Source organism: Schistocerca piceifrons, chromosome 5 (assembly GCF_021461385.2).
Source record: "Schistocerca piceifrons isolate TAMUIC-IGC-003096 chromosome 5, iqSchPice1.1, whole genome shotgun sequence".
Taxonomy (NCBI): Eukaryota; Metazoa; Arthropoda; class Insecta; order Orthoptera; family Acrididae; genus Schistocerca; species Schistocerca piceifrons.
This window is the reverse complement of record NC_060142.1, coordinates 563,544,028-563,567,882: the sequence shown is the minus strand read 5'-3', so window position 1 is coordinate 563,567,882 and position 23,855 is coordinate 563,544,028. Positions and strand designations below refer to the sequence as shown.

The following is a 23,855-nucleotide window of genomic DNA, read 5'->3' as shown; positions in this document are numbered from 1 at the left end:
AATTCGTCTCGTGGTGTAGTCTATACTAGCTCCCTCGACGGATTGACTGACGAGGAGATTCAATCTTTCCTCGCTGAGCAGGGCGTGACGGCTGTTCATAGGGTCATGAAAAAGGTCAACAATGACCTTGTACCAACCCGGACATTTTTCTTGACCTTTGATAGTGTTAAGCTGCCATCGCGCATCAAGGCAGGCTACGAGGTTATTTCTGTTCGCCCCTATGTCCCGACACCTACGCACTGCTACCAGTGTCAGTGTTTCAATCACACTCGACAGTCTTGTTCCAATGCGGCTAAATGTCACTTGTGGCAGGGATGCCCATGAGGGTGACTGTCCACCTCAGTCTCCTCGTTGTGTGAACTGTCAGGGTGACCATGCCGCATCCTCCCGCGACTGTCCTGTCTATAAGGAAGAATGCTGTATCCAAGAAATTCGGGTCAAAGAGAAAGTGTCCACCTCAGCTGCTCGCAAGCTATTGGCTAGTAGGAAGCCCACGCTGCTCCCAGCGGGGAAATACAGTACTGTCCTCGCCTCTCCTCGGTCTACCAGGGAGGTGGCAACCCAGACATGCGATCTGACCTTCAGCACCACGGTCGTCCGTTCGGCCAGTGCTAAGATCGCGCGGTCGACGTCTCCTCTTCCTCCCATCACCCCACAGACACCAGCCCCTTCATCAGCTTCTGCTAAGGCGAAGACCCAGAAGTCAGATGCACGGGCCTTCAAGAAGGAACCGTCCCGTGCAGACTTCCTCTGTACCTCGACCTCCCGGCCTTCGACCGGTACTTCCACCAAACGTCCTTCCAAGAAGGCTCATAGGAAGCACAGTTCTCCTTCTCCGCCACGGCGCATTTCTTGTCCTGCGCCACCCAGCGGTTGCCGCCACAGGCCGTCATCCATTTCGCCTGGCCGCACCGCTGGTAGCCGAACATCTGGCCGTTCACCGGCGGAGGAAGCTCCCCCTCCCGGCCATCTTCCCAAGATGAACCTATAGACCCAATGGAGGATGACTGTCCGCCTACTGATAGCGGCGCCAGTGCTCGCTCGAAGCCAGGCCCTCAGCGGCCTTCGAGGTGACCCCTTCTTTCATCTTCCTTTTCTTCTTACGATGGCACTTATTCACTGGAATATTCGCAGCATTCGCTCCAACCGAGAGGACTTGAAGTTGCTGCTCCGCTTGCACCGTCCGCTCGTTGTAGCTCTCCAGGAAATGAAGCTACGCCCATGCGATCAAATTGCCGTGGCACACTACACCTCTGCGCGTTTTGACCTACCCCCTGTGGTAGGTATCCCGGCTCATGGAGGAGCTATGTTGCTGGTCCAGGATGATATTTACTATGATCCCATCGTGTTGCACACCGGCCTGCAGGCAGTTGCCATCCGTATTACTCTCCCCACTTTTACATTTTCCATTTGTACCGTTTACACTCCATCGTCATCTGCCGTTACCAGGGCAGACATGATGCAACTTATTGCTCAGCTACCTGCACCATTTTTGTTAACTGGAGACTTCAATGCCCACCATCCCCTTTGGGGCTCTCCAGCATCCTGCCTGAGGGGCTCCCTGTTAGCAGACCTTTTCAACCAGCTCAATTTTGTCTGCCTCAATACTGGCTCCCCTACTTTTCTTTCGGACACATCTCACACCTATTCCCATTTAGACCTCTCTATATGTACTCCCCAACTTGCACGCCGGTTTGAGTGGTATGCACTTTCTGATACATATTCGAGCGACCACTTCCCGTGTGTTATCCATCTCCTGCAGCATACCCCCTCTCCGTGCTCATCTAGTTGGACCATCTCCAAAGCAGACTGGGGCTCTTCTCTTCCAGGGCGACCTTTCAGGATCAAACCTTCACAAGCTGCGATCGTCAAGTCGCACACCTCATGGAAGTCATTCTCGCTGCTGCTGAATATTCCATCCCTCACCCTACTTCTTCTCCACGTCGCGTACCGGTCCCCTGGTGGACCGCAGCATGTAGAGACGCTTTACGTGCTCGTTGACGTGCTTTACGCACTTTTAAACGCCACCCTACAGTGGCGAATTGTATCAATTATAAACGATTACGTGCACAGTGTCGTCGTATTATTAAAGAAAGCAAGAAAGCCAGCTGGGCTGCTTTCACAAGCACCTTCAACAGTTTTACTCCTCCTTCTGTTGTCCGGGGTAGCCTGCACCGGCTATCTGGCACTAAGGTCCACTCACCAGTTTCTGGCTTGACGGTCGCGAATGACGTCCTTGTGGCCCCTGAGGATGTCTCCAATGCCTTCGGCCGCTTTTTCACCGAGGTTTTGAGCTCCGCTCATTACCACCCTGCCTTCCTCCCCCACAAACAGGCAGAGGAGGCTAGGCCACCTAACTTCCACTCCTCGAATCGTGAAAGTTATAATGCCCCATTCACCATGCGGGAACTCGAAAACGCACTTGGCCGATCACGGTCCTCCACTCCAGGGCCTGATTCTATTCATATTCAGATGCTGAAGAACCTTTCTCCTGTGGGTAAAGGTTTTCTTCTTTGTACTTACAATCGCATCTGGATTGAGGGACATGTTCCCACATGCTGGCGCGAGTCTATTGTTGTCCCGATTCCTAAGCCGGGGGAGGACAAGCACTTGCCTTCTAGTTATCGACCCATCTCGCTTACCAGCTGTGTCTGTAAAGTGATGGAGCGAATGGTTAACTCTCGATTGGTTTGGCTGCTCGAGTCTCGACACTTACTTACCAATGTACAATGTGGATTTCGTAGGCGCCGCTCTGCTGTTGACCATCTGGTTACCTTGTCGACCTTCATTATGAATAACTTGTTGCGGAAGCGCCCGACCGCGGCTGTGTTCTTTGATTTGGAGAAGGCTTACGACACCTGTTGGAGGGCGGGCATTCTCCGCACCATGCATACATGGGGCCTTCGCGGTCGCCTCCCTCTTTTTATTCGTTCCTTTTTAATGGATCGACAGTTCAAGGTACGTGTGGGTTCTGTCCTGTCAGACACCTTTCGCCAGGAGAATGGGGTGCCACAGGGCTCAGTTTTGAGCGTCGCTCTCTTCGCCATCGCGATCAATCCAATAATGGATTGCCTACCAGCTGATGTATCTGGCTCCCTTTTCGTGGACGATTTTACCATCTATTGCAGCACGCAGTGTACACGTGTCCTGGAGCGCTGTCTTCAGCGTTCTCTTGACCGTCTTTACTCCTGGAGTGTCGCCAATGGCTTCCGTTTTTCTGCCGAGAAGACGGTCTGTATTAACTTCTGGCGCTACAAAGAGTTTCTCCCACCGTCCTTACGACTCGGTCCCGTTGCTCTCCCAATCGTGGAGACAACAAAATTTTTAGGTCTTACATTTGACAGGAAACTTAGCTGGTCTCCACATGTGTCATATTTGGCTGCCCGTTGTACCCGTTCTTTAAATGTCCTCCGTGTTCTCAGTGGTATGGCGTGGGGAGCGGATCGAACTGTCCTGCTTCGTCTATATTGATCAATCGTCTGCTCCAAGCTGGATTATGGGAGCTTCGTATACTCCTCTGCACGGCCATCCATCTTATGCCGCCTCAACTCCATACAACATCGGGGTTTACGACTTGTGATCGGAGCGTTTTATACTAGTCCCGTAGAGAGTCTTCATGCTGACGCTGGCGAATTGCCACTCACCTACCGGCGCGATATACTGCTTTGTCGGTATGCCTGTCGGCTACTGTCAATTCCCGACCACCTGTCTTATCGTTCCTTTTTTGACGACTCTCTCGACCATCAATACGGGTTGTATGTCTTTGCCCTGCTACCCCCTGGAGTTCGCTTTCGTCGCCTCCTTCAACACCTTAATTTTTCACTCCCTGCAACCTTTCGAGTGGGCGAGAGCCACACGCCACCTTGGCTCCAGGCTCAGGTCTGCATTCACCTTGACCTCAGCTCGCTCCCAAAAGAGGTTACCCCCGGTTGGGTCTACCACTCCCGTTTTGTTGAACTTCGTTCGCAGTTCATCAATATGACCTTCATTTATACAGATGGCTCAAAGACCAATGACGGGGTCGGGTGTTCTTTTATTGTCGGGGCACAAAGTTTCAAATACCGGCTCCATGGCCATTGTTTGGTCTTCACAGCTGAGCTCTTTGCCCTCTACCAGGCTGTTCTTTACATCTGCCGCCACCGACATTCTGCTTATGTCATCTGCTCTGATTCCCTGAGTGCCATCCAGAGCCTCAGTGATCCGTATCCGGTTCACCCTTTCGTGCACCGGATCCAATGCTCTCTTCAGCAGCTGGTGGACGTCGGTTCTCTGGTTAGCTTTATGTGGGTCCCTGGCCATGTCGGTATCCCTGGGAACGAAGCTGCAGATGCCGCGGCCAAGGCTGTGGTCCTCCAGCCTCAGACAGCTTCTTGTTATGTCCCTTCGTCGGATTGTAGCAGGGTAATTTGTCGGCGAATTTTATCGCTGTGGCATGCCGATTGGGCTGCACTTACAGACAACAAGCTTCGGGCCTTGAAACCTCTTCCCACGGCTTGGACGTCCTCCTCCCGCCCTTCTCGGCGGGAGGAGGTCGTTTTGGCCCGGTTACGCATTGGACACTGCCGGTTCAGCCATCGCCATCTGCTGACGGCTGCGCCGGCGCCATTCTGCCCATGTGGGCAATTGCTGACGGTCCGCCACATTTTCATGTCCTGTCCGGATTTTAACACACTGCGTCTAGATCTTAACCTACTATGTACTCTAGATGCCGTTTTAGCGGATGACCCACGAGCAGCTGCTCGCGTTCTTCGCTTTATCAATTTGACAAACCTCTCTAAGGACATTTGATGATGATGTTTTTTAATCCTATGCCTGTCAGTCTGTCTTTTATCGTGTTTTCCCTTTTAGTTGTTGTTTTAAACTTGTCTCGCGGTGCATTCTTAACGTAGTCAGGGCGCTAATGACCATTGAAGTTGTGCGCCCTAAAACCACAAAAAAAAACAAAAAAAAACGTAATATCCACAATGGCGACCCCAATATCATTGTCATGTGTTCAGGAATTATTTTGTGCTTTGTTTCATCATTAACGGACTTCATGTGCTGGTCCACACTGTATTTGGAACAATGGCTCTACCAGTGTCCTTCTGTGATAGTGCCTCGAACCCTATTAACTGTGCTTGTGTCTTTACTAGTGTACCTAATGTGCATTTGGTTAAAAGTGAAAAATTACCTGGGTTCATCCATGCTGGTGGCCACTTAACCGTGACCGTTCTGACGAGGCCAGTCAAGTGCAGCTACGCAGAAATGGCTGCTACACACAGAGCATGCCACTTAGTGACATTGTGAATGATAGTCATGTGAAGGACATTTTCACCCCTCAGCTAAGCAGTCCCCTTCGGTTCGGTCTGATGTGCCAACGAAATTCAAGAACTGTGGTGCCGCTGGTGTAATGCACCATATCTTTGGATCCGAGGATCTTTGATTCACTTTGTCTATGTGTACCGAGTGCACTAAATTTGTTCAGCTATGCTGTATTCACCTTGTTCTGTGCTTAAATAAATATTCATTCAACAGCTTAAGTGTGTTATTAATGATCTAAGACCCATAACATCCACAAGTTTTTAGCTGTCTCTGTACTACAGCTGATTAGGCTCTGCGTATTATTGACTTCAAATTCCTTTGATAATGATTGTTTTAAGTTATGACATGGCTGCTTATGGCCTTAGTTGTTTTGTGCTTTAAGGCAACAGCAGAACTTACAAATTACACTTCTTGGTCATCGTGAAAATAACACTACTACATGTAAAGATGTCCTCAGTGAAGTTGCTTGTTCTATTCTCATAAGGAAATTGGACAGAAATGCTGTTTTCCGGAAGACACTAGAACTGCCATAAAGGATGACTAAGAACAAATTCCCCTTCTGGCAATGTAGAATGGTGTGCATTACTTGCATTGGTATTATTAGTAACTCAGCTTTGCTTTCTATGTAGTGTTAATGCATTTTGTGGCAAATAAACACCGTTAGGCATTTCTGCACATCATGTCACCAGTGATTAAGACACAATGTGGATGGTTGATAGAAGATCATGAAACAGCCTGTAGTTGCTTCTTGTGACATAGCTGAGTAGGTAGACTAATTGCCTGGTTAATCTTTATTCTGAAGAGCTATGAAAGAGGGAAGTGCATGACAACAGTTCGGTGACCTAACTTCCCTCGCCCTTCTACCCCACATATGCCTCCTCCCCTCCACTCTGTTGCACCCCTGGAACACAGTTTACCCATTAATACAGTTCTACTGAACTTACTTGTGGCACATGCATTGAATATTTATTTTAACCCACTTCATTTAAGGGTAATGTTCATTTTTACTGACCTGTGAATGTGGAAACTGTTAAAGCCAAAATGAATATGACCTTTTTAGTAGAAAATGTAATGTAGTTTAATGTACCAAGAAACATTTTTGCTAGAAGCTGTGCTTTGATTTATACAAGAAAAAATCAGTCTTTAAATCACCCCTACTAAGGACATGACCAGGATTTTATCAAGGGGAGGATGGAGGGGGAGGATCCAATTTGTTTGAGGATCTTAAAAAGACTCAACTTTTTCATTAATTCTGAATTTCCATAGAGGACAATAAATCATTTTATCCAAAAATGATCTTGATGAAAACTAGTGTAGTAGTCTCATTACTCAGGAGCATTGTATTTCAGCAAACCACTAAACAGCTGTTATGCTCCACTCTCCCTTTACCCTCCAAGGTCATTTTACACCCTTCTTCTTTGTCTGGATTTGAGCTGAGGAAGCGATGGAGAATGTATGAGCACAAATATTTTGTGACACTGGGTTTATTACTGACAATGGTTTTGGAATAAAGAGAGCACTGTTCAGCTGAGAAGCTACAATAATTTTTGGTGGCAAAAGTACAAATTATTTGGAATTATTCCTCCTCACACTTCAGAGATTTTGACATTTAAGTATGCGTGTATCAGTTTGTGCAATCTAAAGCTCATTTTACGTATTAAGGAATGTCCTGGCAGAGAGATACATGAGCCTAAATGAGGAGAATTTAGGTTATTATTTATTTATCATGTGGCTTTTAGTGCCAAGATCTGTGAAGAGATGCTTGGCTTGCCTTAAATGCAACTATTTTCATTTAAGTAGAGGGGCTGTATCTTTAAGGGAACTGGAGTGTGTCAGGAAAGAAAGGTGGCCTATGGTAAGAGACCAACCCCAGTATTTGCCTAAATTGAAAATGGAAAACCACAGAATCATTTTTAAGGTTGCCAGTGGATGGAGTCAAACCACCTTGCCTCCTGAATCTAGGGACTGCTAGCTTGGTGGCTGAACACACACAGCTACACAGTCAGTGCAGAATATGAAAACTAGTAGTTATACATTGTTTCAAAATAAAATAAAATGCATCACTACAAAAGACTGAATTCTGACATTGCTTGTTTTTCTTTTCTTTTTTAATTTTGCATTTTCAGTCATTTGATATGTGGGTGTTTTAAGATTTGTGTTTGGAATTGCTGGCTTCAGTTATTATAGTAGGCCTTATAACAAGAGTGTAAATAGACTTTGGATGAAAGACTGAGGGAGGGATGCTGGGCACGGTGGGTTTGGATGACTTCAAGCAAAATCTTTTAGAAATGAACTTCAGAATGTGCTGTCACCACATACCCCTTCCACTCTCCACAAACCCCTCCCCATTGGTTCATAACTGCTGAAAACAGTGAAACTTCCTAGCAGATTAAAACTGTGTGCCAGATTGACACACACTCGGGACCTTTGCCTTTTGTGGGCAACTGCTCTACCATCTGAGCTATCCAAGCAAGACTCTTAACCCATCCTCACAGCTTTCTTTCTTCCAGGAGTGCTGCAATGTTTGCAGAATAGCTTCTGTGAAGTTCGGAAGGTAGGAGATGAGGTATTGGCAGAATTGAAGCTGTGAGAGCGGGTTGTGAGTCGTGCTTGGGTAGGTCAGATGGTAGAGCACTTGCTCACCAAAGGCAAAGGTCCCGAGTTGGAGTCTGTCTGGCACACAGTGTTAATCTGCCAGGAAGCTCTTGGGAATCAAACCTCCTCTCAGTGGCTTGGCAGACCTCCACTCAGCCCCCTCGCCATAAGATCATTTTAGCTAGGTTGTGTCTTGGGCACTGTCTTTCTAGCTGTTGCCATTTAAGTGGTGCTCCCCTAACACTTTCTCATTGACCTCAACCTTTGGTGGTTTGTCATTTCCTGATACAATGCCCCTTCTTAACCACTTATGTTCTCATTTATGTTTGCCATCTGAGTTATCGGCAATTTAGGTGAATGACACGGGGGCTGTCAAATATGTTTCACTTTTTATCCATTGTAGCAATTTGGTGAAGGGCATTTAAGTTTTAGTTCAGGACCTCCATTGTCCCTATGGTGAATTTTATGGACCGTTCTCAGTCACCATTTTTAGTGATCTTTCATTACATTAATTGGGCTTAATGTATAGTCACTTTTAACTCTTTTTGTCTTCATGTTCTGTGGTTCTGATATGAGTGTATGACCACAGTCACTTTTTGTGCCCTAAAAGAAAACATTTGTAATTGAATTGGAAGGATTCAGGTATGGGTGAGGTTTTCTCTCACCACTGATGTGCCCTGGAAGACTATTTGTCTGCTCTGACCCATGCATTGGCTTGATCCATGTACTTCTACTACTTCTTGAATTCCTTCTCAGCTTTGGCATCAATATTGCTTTCAGTGCCTAAAGTTTACTGCTCCTAGTTACTTTCATAATTACATTAAATTTCTGGTGGACATTACTAACTTCACCCACTTGACTGAAAGACTGACTTCACTGTCTGGTCCCTAAATCATCAACCAACATTATATATATATATATATATATATATATATATATATATATATATATACTGATGGACCATGGACCAAAGTGAGCTAATTTGATGGTACTGTCCTCATCTGCCCATGCCCACAAAACATTTTAGTGAGTAAAGATTGACATCCATCAAAGTCAGCGAGTGTCAAATTGATCACAATTTGTCACTCAGTATGACCCTACTTAAATTCCTATAATTCATTGATGAAGCCCATTTCTTCTATTGCAATCTGCCATGAGACATAAGTTCTGTGAACAATGGACCATATTAAGAAACTTGCTTGCGGAAACATTCTGACTAGTGATGAAAGTACTGATACCAATCCAGATGTCCATGAAGTTGGACTGTTCTTTCTACTGAATATTTCTGTTTAGACTTCACCATACATGGAAGACATGGATAATCTTCCTTTACTGTTTCGTCACCAGTATATAACTCAGTATTGCTTACAGAATTGGTTTCAAGGAATTTTATACATAGAAAGCTCTTATCAGTGTGCAGAGATCATGTCTCTTTATGAAGCACTTCTATACTGTGGTGGTCTACTTACACCATGCCACAGAACAAAAATTCTGTCTGTTCCTTCACAACTTGGTTGAATCCATATACAGCGACACACTCCTTCCCTTTGATGTGTCAGTCTCCAATGTCTTTGTTAAGACATTGCTTTGGGTAACTGCTTGTGGTATCTTGAAAGCTATTTAATTTAAGGCTGTTGGGTTTCTAGCTGACTTCATCGATGTGGCACAATCTTTGTGAGTGTCAGTGTTAGCATCTTTTGGTGAAAGATCAAACAATGTGGTTGAAGTGGCAATAACTTTGAAAAAAAAAAAAAGTCATTATCCTGATCAGTTTGATGCAGCTCCAAATGATTTCCTCTCCTGTGCCAAACTCTTCTTATTGTGGTATAATTTATACACAAATTTCTCAGTTAAATTTTTTTCCTGTATCGGTCTTCACTTACAGTTTTTAGCCTGTAACTGCCTCTAGTACCGTAGAAGTTACCCCTGATGTCTTAAAACATGGTTTATTTTCCTGTCCCTGCTTCTTCTCAGTTTTATCACATATTCTTTTCAGTGCTGATTCTTCTGAAAGTCGCCTCATTTTTATCCATCTACCAGGTTTTAAACATACAATGAGTACTACTAGGTCACACCCAATCAGGCTGCAAAGACGACATTAGTCGAATTATGGCTACATAAAGATGTTATAGTAGTCATTCCTTCCACACTCCATATGCGAATGGAACAAGAGCGAGCTTAATGATACCGTAGGAAGCACCCTCTGCCATGGATTTCAGTAATTTGCAGAGTATGGATGCAGATACAGGTGAGAAGGTGTATTACTGTTGCCACAACACCTGCCCACTACAGGACCCCACGACAGTTCACACGTCATGTGATAAAGAGACTTATGTTAGTGTCAAGTTTCTAGCAAATGAGACAAACTGAAATTGAGGGTAGCAAAACAAGATGAAATGCTTAACTCCATTTTCAAATGTTCCTTTACAAAGAAAAACCCTGGAGAACAGGCCCCATTTAATCCTCTTATCACTGAAAAGGTGAATAAAATAAGTATTATTGCCAGAGGTTTTGAGAAACAGCTGAAATTGTTAAAACTGAACAAAGCTCTAGGTCCTAATGGAATCCTCAGCAGATTTGTGGTTGAATAAGCCCTCTTCCAACTACAATGTATTGTAGATCCCTTGAACAAAAACCCATTTCCATTTCTTGGAAAAAAAGCACAGGTCACACCCATCTACAAGAAGTGTAGTAGAAGTGATCCATAAAACTACTATCCAGTATTCTTGACAATGACATGTTGTAGAATCTTAGAATATATTCTGAACTCAAACATAATGAGGTATCATGAACAGATTGATCTCCTCAATGCCAACCAGAATGGATTGCAAAAACATGGATCATGTGAAACCCGACTCGCACATTTCTCATGTGACATATTGAAAACTTTGGATCAAGGCAGTCAGGTAGATGCAGTATTCCTTGATTTCTGAAAAGCATTTGACAAAGTGCCACACCTACATTTGTTGTGAAAAGCATGATCATATGGTGTATAAAATGAAATTTGTAACTGGATTGGGGACTTTTCAGTAGGGAAACAGTTTTAATCTGGTAGGAAGTTTCATATCAGCTCACTCTCAACATCAGTTGGAAATTATATCCTACAATCCAATATGTTACCCTCAACAGCAAGCATTCATCAGAGACAAGGGTATTGTCGTAGTGCCCCAGGGAAGAGAGATGAGGCTGCTCTTATCTGTGCACATAAGTGATCTGATGGACAGGGTGGACAGCAATCCACAGCTATTGGATGATTATGCTGTTGTGTATGGGAAGGTATCATAACTGACTGTAGTGGAATAAGAGAAGACTTAAACAAAATGTCTAATTGATGGGATGAGTGATAGCTTGCTCTAAATGAAGAAAAATAGGATTTAATGCAGATAAGGAAAAATAAATTAGTAATGTTCAGTGGCAGTAGTTGGCTGCTTGACACAGCCATATTGGTTAAATATCTAGATGTAATGCTGGAAAGCAATGTGGAATGGAACAAGCTTGTGATGACAATGATGGGGATGAATGGTAGGCTTTGATTGTTTAGGAAACTTTTAGGAAAATTTGGTTCAGCTGTAAAAGAGACTGTGTGCAGAATGCTAGTGTGACCCATTTTTCAGTACTGGTAGAGTGATTGGGATACCCTCTGGGTCAGATTAAAGAAAGACATCAAAGCAGTTCAGAGGTGGGTTGCTAGATTTGTTACTAGTAAGGTCACTCAGCATACATATATTACAGAGATGCTTTGTGAACTCAAATGGGAATCTCTGGAGGGAAGACCACACTTTTTTTGTGACACATTATTCAGAAAATTCAGAGGACTAGGGTTTGCAGCTGACTGTAGGATGATTTTACAGCCACCAACATATGTCATATAATGACTGCAAAGATAAGAGAAATTAGGGCTCGTATGGAGGATTATAGACAGTTGTTATTCCCTTGCTATCTTTGTGAATGGGTCAGGAAAGCAAATGACTAGTAGTGTTAAAAGATGCACTCCACCACCGTCATCTTGTGGTTGCTCACAGAGTATTATGTAGGTGTAGATGTAGCTTTATAATTATAGTTTAAAAAGGCATTTTCACAAAAGTGGCCACTCTCTTTCCACCTGGATAACTTCAGACATATGGTAGCTGCATTTAAATATGGATTGTAAACAAAGTATCACACAAATAGCAAATGTTTTAACAGTTTTGACTTGGTTATTTTAACAAGGTTTTCCTTTCAAACAAATACAAAAAACAACTGCCATAAAATATTGTTTGAAGTTTAGATAACATATGAGAAGTTCCTGATAAATACAAAGGCACTGTTACTGATAAATTTAAATTGTCTATTTTGGGCAATTTGAAGATACAATTACTTTATATTGTATATAGTGCCTTTTGTATGAAATTGTAATTTTGAGTGCTCATACAACTTAATAAATATAACGAATGAGAGGGTAAACAAATAAGTCATTCCTTGGAGCTGCACAGTATCCTTTTTACCCTTATTCTATCAATTACTCTCACCTAATCTATTGTAACTTTGTTTCAGATGTCATAGACCCAGGGATTCACTATTTTCATGGTCATCAGGATTTGACAACTTTGTCGGATTTGTTAACTGGGCGTTCCTGCTGCTTGCTATTGGTGGAATGAGATTGCTTCTGGAGAATCTAATAAAGTAAGTTATCCACTGACTAATCTGATGGTTTTAAGAAGCGAATCGTTTCATGGAAATTTGAAAAGAGAATACTGGAACATAATTAATGGAAGAAATAAAAGCAACCACTTCACACAGCTGAATTGCTCAGTGATTAATAGACGTGTAAACAAAATGGAAAACATGCTAAGCTTTAGGATAATGTCCATTTTCAGAGGTAACTGGTGCGTGCACACTCACACTCTTACAATTTACTAGTCAGGACGTAGTTTACTTCTGGGTAAATTCTACTCGCAGCATCATATCTTCCATTTCACCTTCGTCTACATTCTCTTCTGTTTTTATAATATTGCCTGCAAGTTCAGCTCCCTTGTACACCTCTAGTACTCCTTCCACATTTCAGCTCTCTCTTCTTTGCTTAGCACTGGTTTTCCATCTGAGCTCTTCTCTTTTCTCAGAAATGTCTTCAGTTTTCCTGTAGGTGGTATCTCTTTTTTTCCCTTAATGAAATATGCTTCTAAGTCTTTCAAATATGCCTTATAGCCATTCTGCACTTCCTGTCACTAACTTTTTTTAGATTCTTGTATTCTTTTAACCTGCTTCATTTAATGCTTTCATGAAATAAATGCAATATCTCCTGTGTTATCCAAGAATTTCTATGAACCCTTGTCTTTTTACCTATCTGATCCTCTGCTGCATTCACTGTTTTTTCTATCTAAGCTATCCATTGTCTTTTACTGTATTCCTTTCCCTTTGAAAATTTCGACAACCTATCTGTCCAGTTAAATTATATTCTCAACAAGTTCTGGTTCTTTCAGTCTGTTAATGTCCCATCTCCTTAATTTAATCCCTCCCCCCCCCCTCCCCACCCCCCACATTATCTACATTAAATGCCAAATAAAAAATCTTTTCTAAATTTAGTTTTTCATTTTCTTGTTACATAGCTCTAATACCATCCTTAAAATTAATTTAACTATCAAATAAAATTGGTCTGCAATTTTATAGAGAACAATCAGAGAATCACTACAGTTCGAGGTTTAAACTGTCCTCTTGCTATCATCATTACCTTAAATAATTTAAAATTCCAGATTAACACATTAGCTAAGACAACTGCTGTCTTCACCATTTTTCAAGCATGTACTCATCCATAATGACTCCACTCCAGAAGAGTTGAAGGTGAAGGAAGAGGGGCAAAGAAAAGGGGCTGGTGAGGTTGAGGAAATGGGGAGAGCTTGGGAAAGTTGCCTAGAATCCCAGGTCAGTGGAGACTTACCAGATGGGATAAGAATGGAAGATTGATTCTCTTGCTGCCACTTAGTGAGTAGAATTTTTATGTCTCAAATTACATTATTTTTTAAAAAATGAGTATTTTAATTAATTTTGATAAGTTTATTGCTATTCTCATTTCTGCTACATCTCATTTAGATTGTTCATTCAATCCAATTGATTCTGTAATTCTTCTTCACTCTAATTTAGGATAGCAGTGTCATCAGTGAATCTTACCATTGACATTTTTTCACCCAGAATTTTAATCACTCCTGCACCTTTCTTTTATTTCCATCATTGCTTTTCCTGTGTATAGATTTAGCAGGAGGGCCCTTTTTAATCCAGGCACTGTGTTCTTGCTCTTAGTCATACTGTTCCACTTTGGTTCTTCTAAGTATTTTAGATACCCATTATCATCTACAGTTTACATCTACTTTCTTTGGAATACTGAACATATTGCACCATTTTATTATTCTTGAGGGAATATAGTATAGTTGTAGGTAAACAACTAGAATTCTCTCATATACAGATTTATTCACACTTAGCGTCTACACAGATAAAAGTCTACATCTACATCTACATTGATACTCCGCAAGCCACCCAACGGTGTGTGGCGGAGGGCACTTTACGTGCCACTGTCATTACCTCCCTTTCCTGTTCCAGTCGCGTATGGTTCGCGGGAAGAACGACTGTCTGAAAGCCTCCGTGCGCGCTCTAATCTCTCTAATTTTACATTCGTGATCTCCTCGGGAAGTATAAGTAGGGGGAAGCAATATATTCGATACCTCATCCAGAAACGCACCCTCTCGAAACCTGGCGAGCAAGCTACACCGCGATGCAGAGCGCCTCTCTTGCAGAGTCTGCCACTTGCGTTTATTAAACATCTCCGTAACGCTATCACGGTTACCAAATAACCCAGTGACGAAACGCGCCGCTCTTCTTTGGATCTTCTCTATCTCCTCCGTCAACCCGACCTGGTACGGATCCCACACTGATGAGCAATACTCAAGTATAGGTCGAACGAGTGTTTTGTAAGCCACCTCCTTTGTTGATGGACTACATTTTCTAAGCACTCTCCCAATGAATCTCAACCTGGTACCCGCCTTACCAACAATTAGTTTTATATGATCATTCCACTTCAAATCGTTCCGTACGCATACTCCCAGATATTTTACAGAAGTAACTGCTACCAGTGTTTGTTCCGCTATCATATAATCATACAATAAAGGATCCTTCTTTCTATGTATTCGCAATACATTACATTTGTCTATGTTAAGGGTCAGTTGCCACTCCCTGCACCAAGTGCCTATCCGCTGCAGATCTTCCTGTATTTCGCTACAATTTTCTAATGCAGCAACTTCTCTGTATACTACAGCATCATCCGCGAAAAGCCGCATGGAACTTCCGACACTATCTACTAAGTCATTTATATATATTGTGAAAAGCAATGGTCCCATAACACTCCCCTGTGGCACGCCAGAGGTTACTTTAACGTCTGTAGACGTCTCTCCATTGATAACAACATGCTGTGTTCTGTTTGCTAAAAACTCTTCAATCCAGCCACACAGCTGGTCTGATATTCCGTAGGCTCTTACTTTGTTTATCAGGCGACAGTGCGGAACTGTATCGAACGCCTTCCGGAAGTCAAGAAAAATAGCATCTACCTGGGAGCCTGTATCTAATATTTTCTGGGTCTCATGAACAAATAAGGCGAGTTGGGTCTCACACGATTGCTGTTTCCGGAATCCATGTTGATTCCTACATAGTAGATTCTGGGTTTCCAGAAATGACATGATACGCGAGCAAAAAACATGTTCTAAAATTCTACAAGAGATCGACGTAAGAGATATAGGTCTATAGTTTTGCGCATCTGCTCGACGACCCTTCTTGAAGACTGGGACTATCTGTGCTCTTTTCCAATCATTTGGAACCCTCCGTTCCTCTAGAGACTTGCGGTACACGGCTGTTAGAAGGGGGGCTAGTTCTTTCGCGTACTCTGTGTAGAATCGAATTGGTATCCCGTCAGGTCCAGTGGACTTTCCTCTATTGAGTGATTCCAGTTGCTTTTCTATTCCTTGGACACTTATTTCGATGTCAGCCATTTTTTCCTTTGTGCGAGGATTTAGAGAAGGAACTGCAGTGCGGTCTTCCTCTGTGAAACAGCTTTGGAAAAAGGTGTTTAGTATTTCAGCTTTACGCGAGTCATCCTCTGTTTCAATGCCATCATCATCCCGTAGTGTCTGGATATGCTGTTTCGAGCCACTTACTGATTTAACGTAAGACCAGAACTTCCTAGGATTTTCTGTCAATTCGGTACATAGAATTTTACTTTCGAATTCAATGAACGCTTCACGCATAGCCCTCCTTACGCTAACTTTGACATCGTTTAGCTTCTGTTTGTCTGAGAGGTTTTGGCTGCGTTTAAACTTGGAGTGGAGCTCTCTTTGCTTTCGCAGTAGTTTCCTAACTTTGTTGTTGTACCACGGTGGGTTTTTCCCGTCCCTCACAGTTTTACTCGGCACGTACCTGTCTAAAACGCATTTTACGATTGCCTTGAACTTTTTCCATAAACACTCAACATTGTCAGTGTCGGAACAGAAATTTTCGTTTTGATCTGTTAGGTAGTCTGAAATCTGCCTTCTATTACTCTTGCTAAACAGATAAACCTTCCTCCCTTTTTTTATATTCCTATTAACTTCCATATTCAGGGATGCTGCAACGGCCTTATGATCACTGATTCCCTGCTCTGTACATACAGATTCGAAAAGTTCGGGTCTGTTTGTTATCAGTAGGTCCAATATGTTATCTCCACGAGTCGGTTCTCTGTTTAATTGCTCGAGGTAATTTTCGGATAGTGCACTCAGTATAATGTCACTCGATGCTCTGTCCCTACCACCCGTCCTAAACATCTGAGTGTCCCAGTCTATATCTGGTAAATTGAAATCTCCACCTAAGACTATAACATGCTGAGAAAATTTATGTGAAATGTATTCCAAATTTTCTCTCAGTTGTTCTGCCACTAATGCTGCTGAGTCGGGAGGTCGGTAAAAGGAGCCAATTATTAACCTAGTTCGGTTGTTTAGTGTAACCTCCACCCATAATAATTCACAGGAACTATCCACTTCTACTTCACTACAGGATAAACTACTACTAACAGCGATGAACACTCCACCACCGGTTGCATGCAATCTATCCTTTCTAAACACCGTCTGTACCTTTGTAAAAATTTCGGCAGAATTTATCTCTGGCTTAAGCCAGCTTTCTGTACCTATAACGATTTCAGCTTCGGTGCTTTCTATCAGCGCTTGAAGTTCCGGTACTTTACCAACGCAGCTTCGACAGTTGACAATTAGAATACCGATTGCTGCTTGTTCCCCGCATGTCCTGACTTTGCCCCGCACCCGTTGAGGCTGTTGCCCTTTCTGTACTTGCCCAAGGCCATCTAACCTAAAAAACCGCCCAGCCCACGCCACACAACCCCTGCTACCCGTGTAGCCGCTTGTTGCGTGTAGTGGACTCCTGACCTATCCAGCGGAACCCGAAACCCCACCACCCTATGGCGCAAGTCGAGGAATCTGCAGCCCACACGGTCGCAGAACCGTCTCAGCCTCTGATTCAGACCCTCCACTCGGCTCTGTACCAAAGGTCCGCAGTCAGTCCTGTCGACGATGCTGCAGATGGTGAGCTCTGCTTTCATCCCGCTAGCGAGACTGGCAGTCTTCACCAAATCAGATAGCCGCCGGAAGCCAGAGAGGATTTCCTCCGATCCATAGCGACACACAACATTGGTGCCGACATGAGCGACCACCTGCAGATGGGTGCACCCTGTACCCTTCATGGCATCCGGAAGGACCCTTTCCACATCTGGAATGACTCCCCCCGGTATGCACACGGAGTGCACATTGGTTTTCTTCCCCTCTCTTGCTGCCATTTCCCTAAGGGGCCCCATTACGCGCCTGACATTGGAGCTCCCAACTACCAGTAAGCCCACCCTCTGCGACTGCCCGGATCTTGCAGACTGAGGGGCAACCTCTGGAACAGGACAAGCAGCCATGTCAGGCCGAAGATCAGTATCAGCCTGAGACAGAGCCTGAAACCGGTTCGTCAGACAAACTGGAGAGGCTTTCCGTTCAGCCCTCCGGAATGTCTTTCGCCCCCTGCCACACCTTGAAACGACCTCCCACTCTACCACAGGTGAGGGATCAGCCTCAATGCGGGCAGTATCCCGGGCAACCACAGTCGTAGTCCGATCAGGGGATGCGTGGGACGAGCTGGCCGTCCCCGACAAACCCCCATCCCGACCCCCACAGTGATGCCCATTGGCAACAGCCTCAAGCTGTGTGACCGAAGCCAACACTGCCTGAAGCTGGGAGCGAAGGGATGCCAACTCAGCCTGCATCCGAACACAGCAGTTGCAGTCCCTATCCATGCTAAGAACTGTTTTGCTAAGAACGTCTGAACTAATCTACAGAGAGCGCAAACAAATCGACAAAATTTAAACGGTTATTAAAATACAAGATTGCCTAGTAAATGCAGTAATGCTGCTACTTGTGCACTGCTGACACTGCTCGGCGGCGGAAGGAGACTAAGCGAAATTACACTATTCAGGTACTAAAACACGATGCTACACTCTCAAATACTATAATACGCCCGAAATTTATGAATTAAACAATGCAAGAACCAAAAACACGCAAAGAAATTAAGAATTAAACTATGTAACAAATGAGTGAGCTAGGAGTAAACGACTTGCTGCTCAGCTGCTTATCCAACGGCGGCAGGGAGCACACTGACTGCGACCAACCGACACTGGCCGTTCAAAACAAAAGTCCGGAGGCTAACTGCCGTTAGCGTCCAACATGCTCTCCAAAGCCCCCTCCTCAAAGATAGCACACTTATGCACAGAACAAATATCGATTTTTATGGTGCTCTACGCCACATAGCCCCCCCCCTTCCCCCCCCTCACGCAGTACAGAGTACGTCCCTGTGTCCCTGTGAATGGGGGGGGGGGGTGAGAAGTTAGGAAGGTAACGCACAGTTCTTCTGCGTCAGGCGGAAGCGGTCGACTGGTAGGAGACCGGGGGGGGGGGGGGGGGGGGGGTGTGAAGCCCGGTACGTCGACGGTGAAGTCGGCAAGCGACGCCGGCGGCTGAAGACGACGTCCCATCCTGGAGTGAAGATGTAGCACTTCATCAGCCGGCAGGCAGAGAATCACCTTGCCAGAAGGCCTAACAAAGGCACGCAAATTGCCACACGCAGCACTTCTGCTCAATTTAAAGCGGCGCACCACAAGAGATTCTGCACTTCCTCCCTCAATATTGTCACACGCGAGTACCACACACACTGTATCGCCATCTACGACAACAGATAATTTATGTATGTCATCAAGGTGCACATGTGTTGTGAATTCTTGGATGGCACCTGTACGAGCAATGGTAGGGAGGCAGGGAGGTGTGGGAAAGCCATGGCAGGGGGAAGCATCTGCTAAGAGGGGGGTGGCAGGTGCACTAGACTGTGCAGGAGACAACCTCAGGCGATCAGCTGACAGACGAGGGAGCGTGACCGAAGGCAACGAGGAGCCAGCATGGGTTGAACGGCGTGACAGAGCTGTCACACGAAGATGGTAACACAATGGTAGAATCCGAGTGGTTGGCAGTTCAACTGCGAGGGCTGTGAGGAGTGAAGCCCCGAAAAGATTGGCCACTCGAATTAGATGAACGCGGAGAAGGAGCAGTGCTCGGCAGAGAAACACGCTGTGGAAAATCCATACCCAAATGCATGGTGTGGAAAGATGGATGGCCGCTCGAAGCAGGAGTGGGAGAAATAGGGGCAGAATCAGGGAGGTTCACCTGAGGCTCAATGAAAGCTGGTTTCACTCGGTTGAGTGAGACCGTGGTTATAGAGTCTTTTATGAGGAGATCCATGTTATTCTTAGAGCATTTGACGACCCTGTAAGGACCTGTGTAGGACGACTGAAGCGGGGCTTTGACTGAGTCGTCTCTGAGAAACACGTACTCACAAGAGTCTAGCGTGCGCGGTACGTACACGTGCGGAGGTGTATGAGCAGCCGGAGGTGGCGGCTGAATTTTGCTGCAGTGCAAGCGCACCCACTCGAGAAGTGAAGGGAGTTCAGAGGGCCGTGGAAGTGGTGTCGGAGTGACGAATTCTCCAGGCAAAACCAGGGGTTGGCCATATACAAACTCGGCTACGGACCCCTTGAGGTCTTCCTTGAAAGTTGCACGAAGGCCAAGAAGCACGAAGGGCAATGCCTCGGTCCATAGTGAGTCATGGCAACGCAGGGCAGACTTCAGGGTGCAATGCCATCGCTCGACAAGCCCATTGCTTTGGGGGTGGTATGCAGAAGTATGAATTTTGACAATACCACACATTTTACATAAGTCAGAGAAAACTGAAGACTCGAATTGTCGCCCCTGGTCAGTGGTGAGGTAAACAGGTGAGCCAAATCTAGAGATCCACGAATCTAAGAATGCTCGACTTACTGTCTCAGAGGTAATGTTCGGAATAGGCACAGCCTCAGCCCACCGAGTCATCCTGTCAATAACTGTAAACAAGTAATGGAAACCCTCGGAGGGGGGGGCAAAGGGCCTACGAGGTCGACATGAACATGGTGAAACCGGCCTGGAGGTTGGGCAAAACAGCCAAGGGGTGGAGAAGTGTGCCTGGAAACTTTGTTCTGTTGACACACCATACATGCCCTTGCCCAAGACTGACAGTCACGGCCCATGTTTCTCCAGACAAACCGTTCAGCTACCAGATGGGTGGAGGCTTTGACACTGGGGTGTGCTAATGTGTGTAGTTTGTCAAAGACCTGGCGTTGAAGGGGCTTAGGAATGAATGGCTGCAACGTACCAATCTATTCATCACACCACACTAAGTCAGATATGCCAGGGAAAGTAGAGCGTACCGGTTGGAGAGAGGAACTGTGGTCTGAAATTAACTGCATGGTATCGGGGTCTGCCGATTGCAACCGAGGTAGGTCCGTTAAGTCAATTAAGGTTCTGACAGCACCAACACGCGAGAGAAAATCAGCGACCACATTGTCCGCTCCTCGGATGTAGCGAATGTCATTTGTAAATTGCAAGATGTAATCAATGTGACTAAAGCATCGTGGGGGCGGATCAGCTGCAGGATTTTTTATGGCAGGAACCAACGGCTTGTGATCAGTGAGCACATAGAAATCTCGTCCCTCAACATCAGTTCCGAAGTGTCTTACGGCCTCGTAAACTGCAAGTAGTTCTCTGTCGAATGCTGAGTATTTCTTCTGCGCGTTGTTTAGCTTCTTTGAGAAAAACTGCAGGGGGTCGTAACATCGTTCTATGTCTGACTCAGTACTGCGCCGATAGCATTGTCACTAGCGTCAGTAGTGATAAACATTGTGGCATCCGCCCATGGGTGAGCAATAGTGACAGCAGAGGCCAACAGCTGTTTGAGTTCATTAAATGCTTTGTCCATGTCTGGTGTCCATGGTACCTGGCGGGTGCCAGAAGTTTGTGGGCCAGCGAGAGCATCTGTGAGAGGAGCCTGCACCGCAGAAGCAGCTGGCAAATGTTTCCGCTAATAATTAACTGTTCCGATGAACCTGCATAATTCCCTGTAGGTCTGAGGGCGTAGCATCTCGAGAACAGGCTTGATCTTGTCCTGTGGTGGTGTCAGACCGTCCGATGACACAACATAACTTAGGAATGTGACGGATGACTGGTGCAATTGAGTCTTTTTATTGTTCAGTCAATACCAGCGGCTGCTAAAATATCTGTCACGACTTGAACACGCTCCTCACTCTGTTCTAAAGTAGAAGCAAAAACCAATATGTCGTCCATATATACGAAACCCCCCCCATGAACCATGGACCTTGCCGTTGGTGGGGAGGCTTGCGTGCCTCAGCGATACAGATAGCCGTACCGTAGGTGCAACCACAACGGAGGGGTATCTGTTGAGAGGCCAGACAAACGTGTGGTTCCTGAAGAGGGGCAGCAGCCTTTTCAGTAGTTGCAAGGGCAACAGTCTGGATGATTGACTGATCTGGCCTTGTAACAATAACCAAAACGGCCTTGCTGTGCTGGTACTGCGAACGGCTGAAAGCAAGGGGAAACTACAGCCGTAATTCTTCCCGAGGGCATGCAGCTTTACTGTATGATTACATGATGATGGCGTCCTCTTGGGTAAAATATTCCGGAGGTAAAATAGTCCCCCATTCGGATCTCCGGGCGGGGACTACTCAAGAGGATGTCGTTATCAGGAGAAAGAAAACTGGCGTTCTACGGATCGGAGCGTGGAATGTCAGATCCCTTAATCGGGCAGGTAGGTTAGAAAATTTAAAAAGGGAAATGGATAGGTTGAAGTTAGATATAGTGGGAATTAGTGAAGTTCGGTGGCAGGAGGAACAAGACTTCTGGTCAGGTGACTACAGGGTTATAAACACAAAATCAAATAGGGGTAATGCAGGAGTAGGTTTAATAATGAATAGGAAAATAGGAATGCGGGTAAGATACTACAAACAGCATAGTGAACGCATTATTGTGGCCAAGATAGATACGAAGCCCACACCTACTACAGTAGTACAAGTTTATATGCCAACTAGCTCTGCAGATGACGAAGAAATTGAAGAAATGTATGATGAAATAAAAGAAATTATTCAGATTGTGAAGGGAGACGAAAGTTTAATAGTCATGGGTGACTGGAATTCGAGTGTAGGAAAAGGGAGAGAAGGAAACATAGTAGGTGAATATGGATTGGGGTACAGAAATGAAAGAGGAAGCCACCTGGTCGAATTTTGCACAGAGCACAACATAATCATAACTAACACTTGGTTTAAGAATCATGAAAGAAGGTTGTATACATGGAAGAACCCTGGCAATACTAAAAGGTATCAGATAGATTATATAATGGTAAGACAGAGATTTAGGAACCAGGTTTTAAATTGTAAGACATTTCCAGGGGCAGATGTGGACTCTGACCACAATCTATTGGTTATGACCTGTAGATTAAAACTGAAGAAACTGCAAAAAGGTGGGAATTTAAGGAGATGGGACCTGGATAAACCAAAAGAACCAGAGGTTGTACAGAGATTCAGGGAGAGCATAAGGGAGCAATTGACAGGAATGGGGGAAATAAATACAGTAGAAGAAGAATGGGTAGCTTTGAGGGATGAAGTAGTGAAGGCAGCAGAGGATCAAGTAGGTATAAAGACGAGGGCTAGTAGAAATCCTTGGGTAACAGAAGAAATATTGAATTTAATTGATGAAAGGAGAAAATATAAAAATGCAGTAAGTGAAACAGGCAAAAAGGAATACAAACGTCTCAAAAATGAGATCAACAGGAAGTGCAAAATGGCTAAGCAGGGATGGCTAGAGGACAAATGTAAGGATGTAGAGGCCTATCTCACTAGGGGTGAGATAGATACCGCCTACAGGAAAATTAAAAAGACCTTTGGAGATAAGAGAACGACTTGTATGAATATCAAGATCTCAGATGGAAACCCAGTTCTAAGCAAAGAAGGGAAAGCAGAAAGGTGGAAGGAGTATATAGAGGGTCTATACAAGGGCGATGTACTTGAGGACAATATTATGGAAATGGAAGAGGATGTAGATGAAGATGAAATGGGAGATACGATACTGCGTGAAGAGTTTGACAGAGCACTGAAAGATCTGAGTCGAAACAAGGCCCCCGGAGTAGACAATATTCCATTGGAACTACTGACGGCCGTGGGAGAGCCAGTCCTGACAAAACTCTACCATCTGGTGAGCAAGATGTATGAAACAGGCGAAATACCCACAGACTTCAAGAAGAATATAATAATTCCAATCCCAAAGAAAGCAGGTGTTGACAGATGTGAAAATTACCGAACTATCAGTTTAATAAGTCACAGCTGCAAAATACTAACACGAATTCTTTACAGACGAATGGAAAAACTAGTAGAAGCCAACCTCGGGGAAGATCAGTTTGGATTCCGTAGAAACACTGGAACACGTGAGGCAATACTGACCTTACGACTTATCTTAGAAGAAAGATTAAGGAAAGGCAAACCTACGTTTCTA

General features: G+C 44.7%; 1 protein-coding gene across 1 annotated transcript in view; it reads left to right on the top strand.

Annotated features, from left to right (window-relative positions):
• LOC124798201 (diacylglycerol O-acyltransferase 1) overlaps window positions 1–23,855 on the top strand; it is a 144,746-nt gene that overhangs the window by 51,374 nt on the left and 69,517 nt on the right. Inside the window, exon 2 of the mRNA XM_047261502.1 lies at window positions 12,430–12,558. Within this exon, the coding sequence (XP_047117458.1) occupies window positions 12,430–12,558 (129 nt within the window). The remainder of the gene's footprint in view (window positions 1–12,429; window positions 12,559–23,855) is intronic.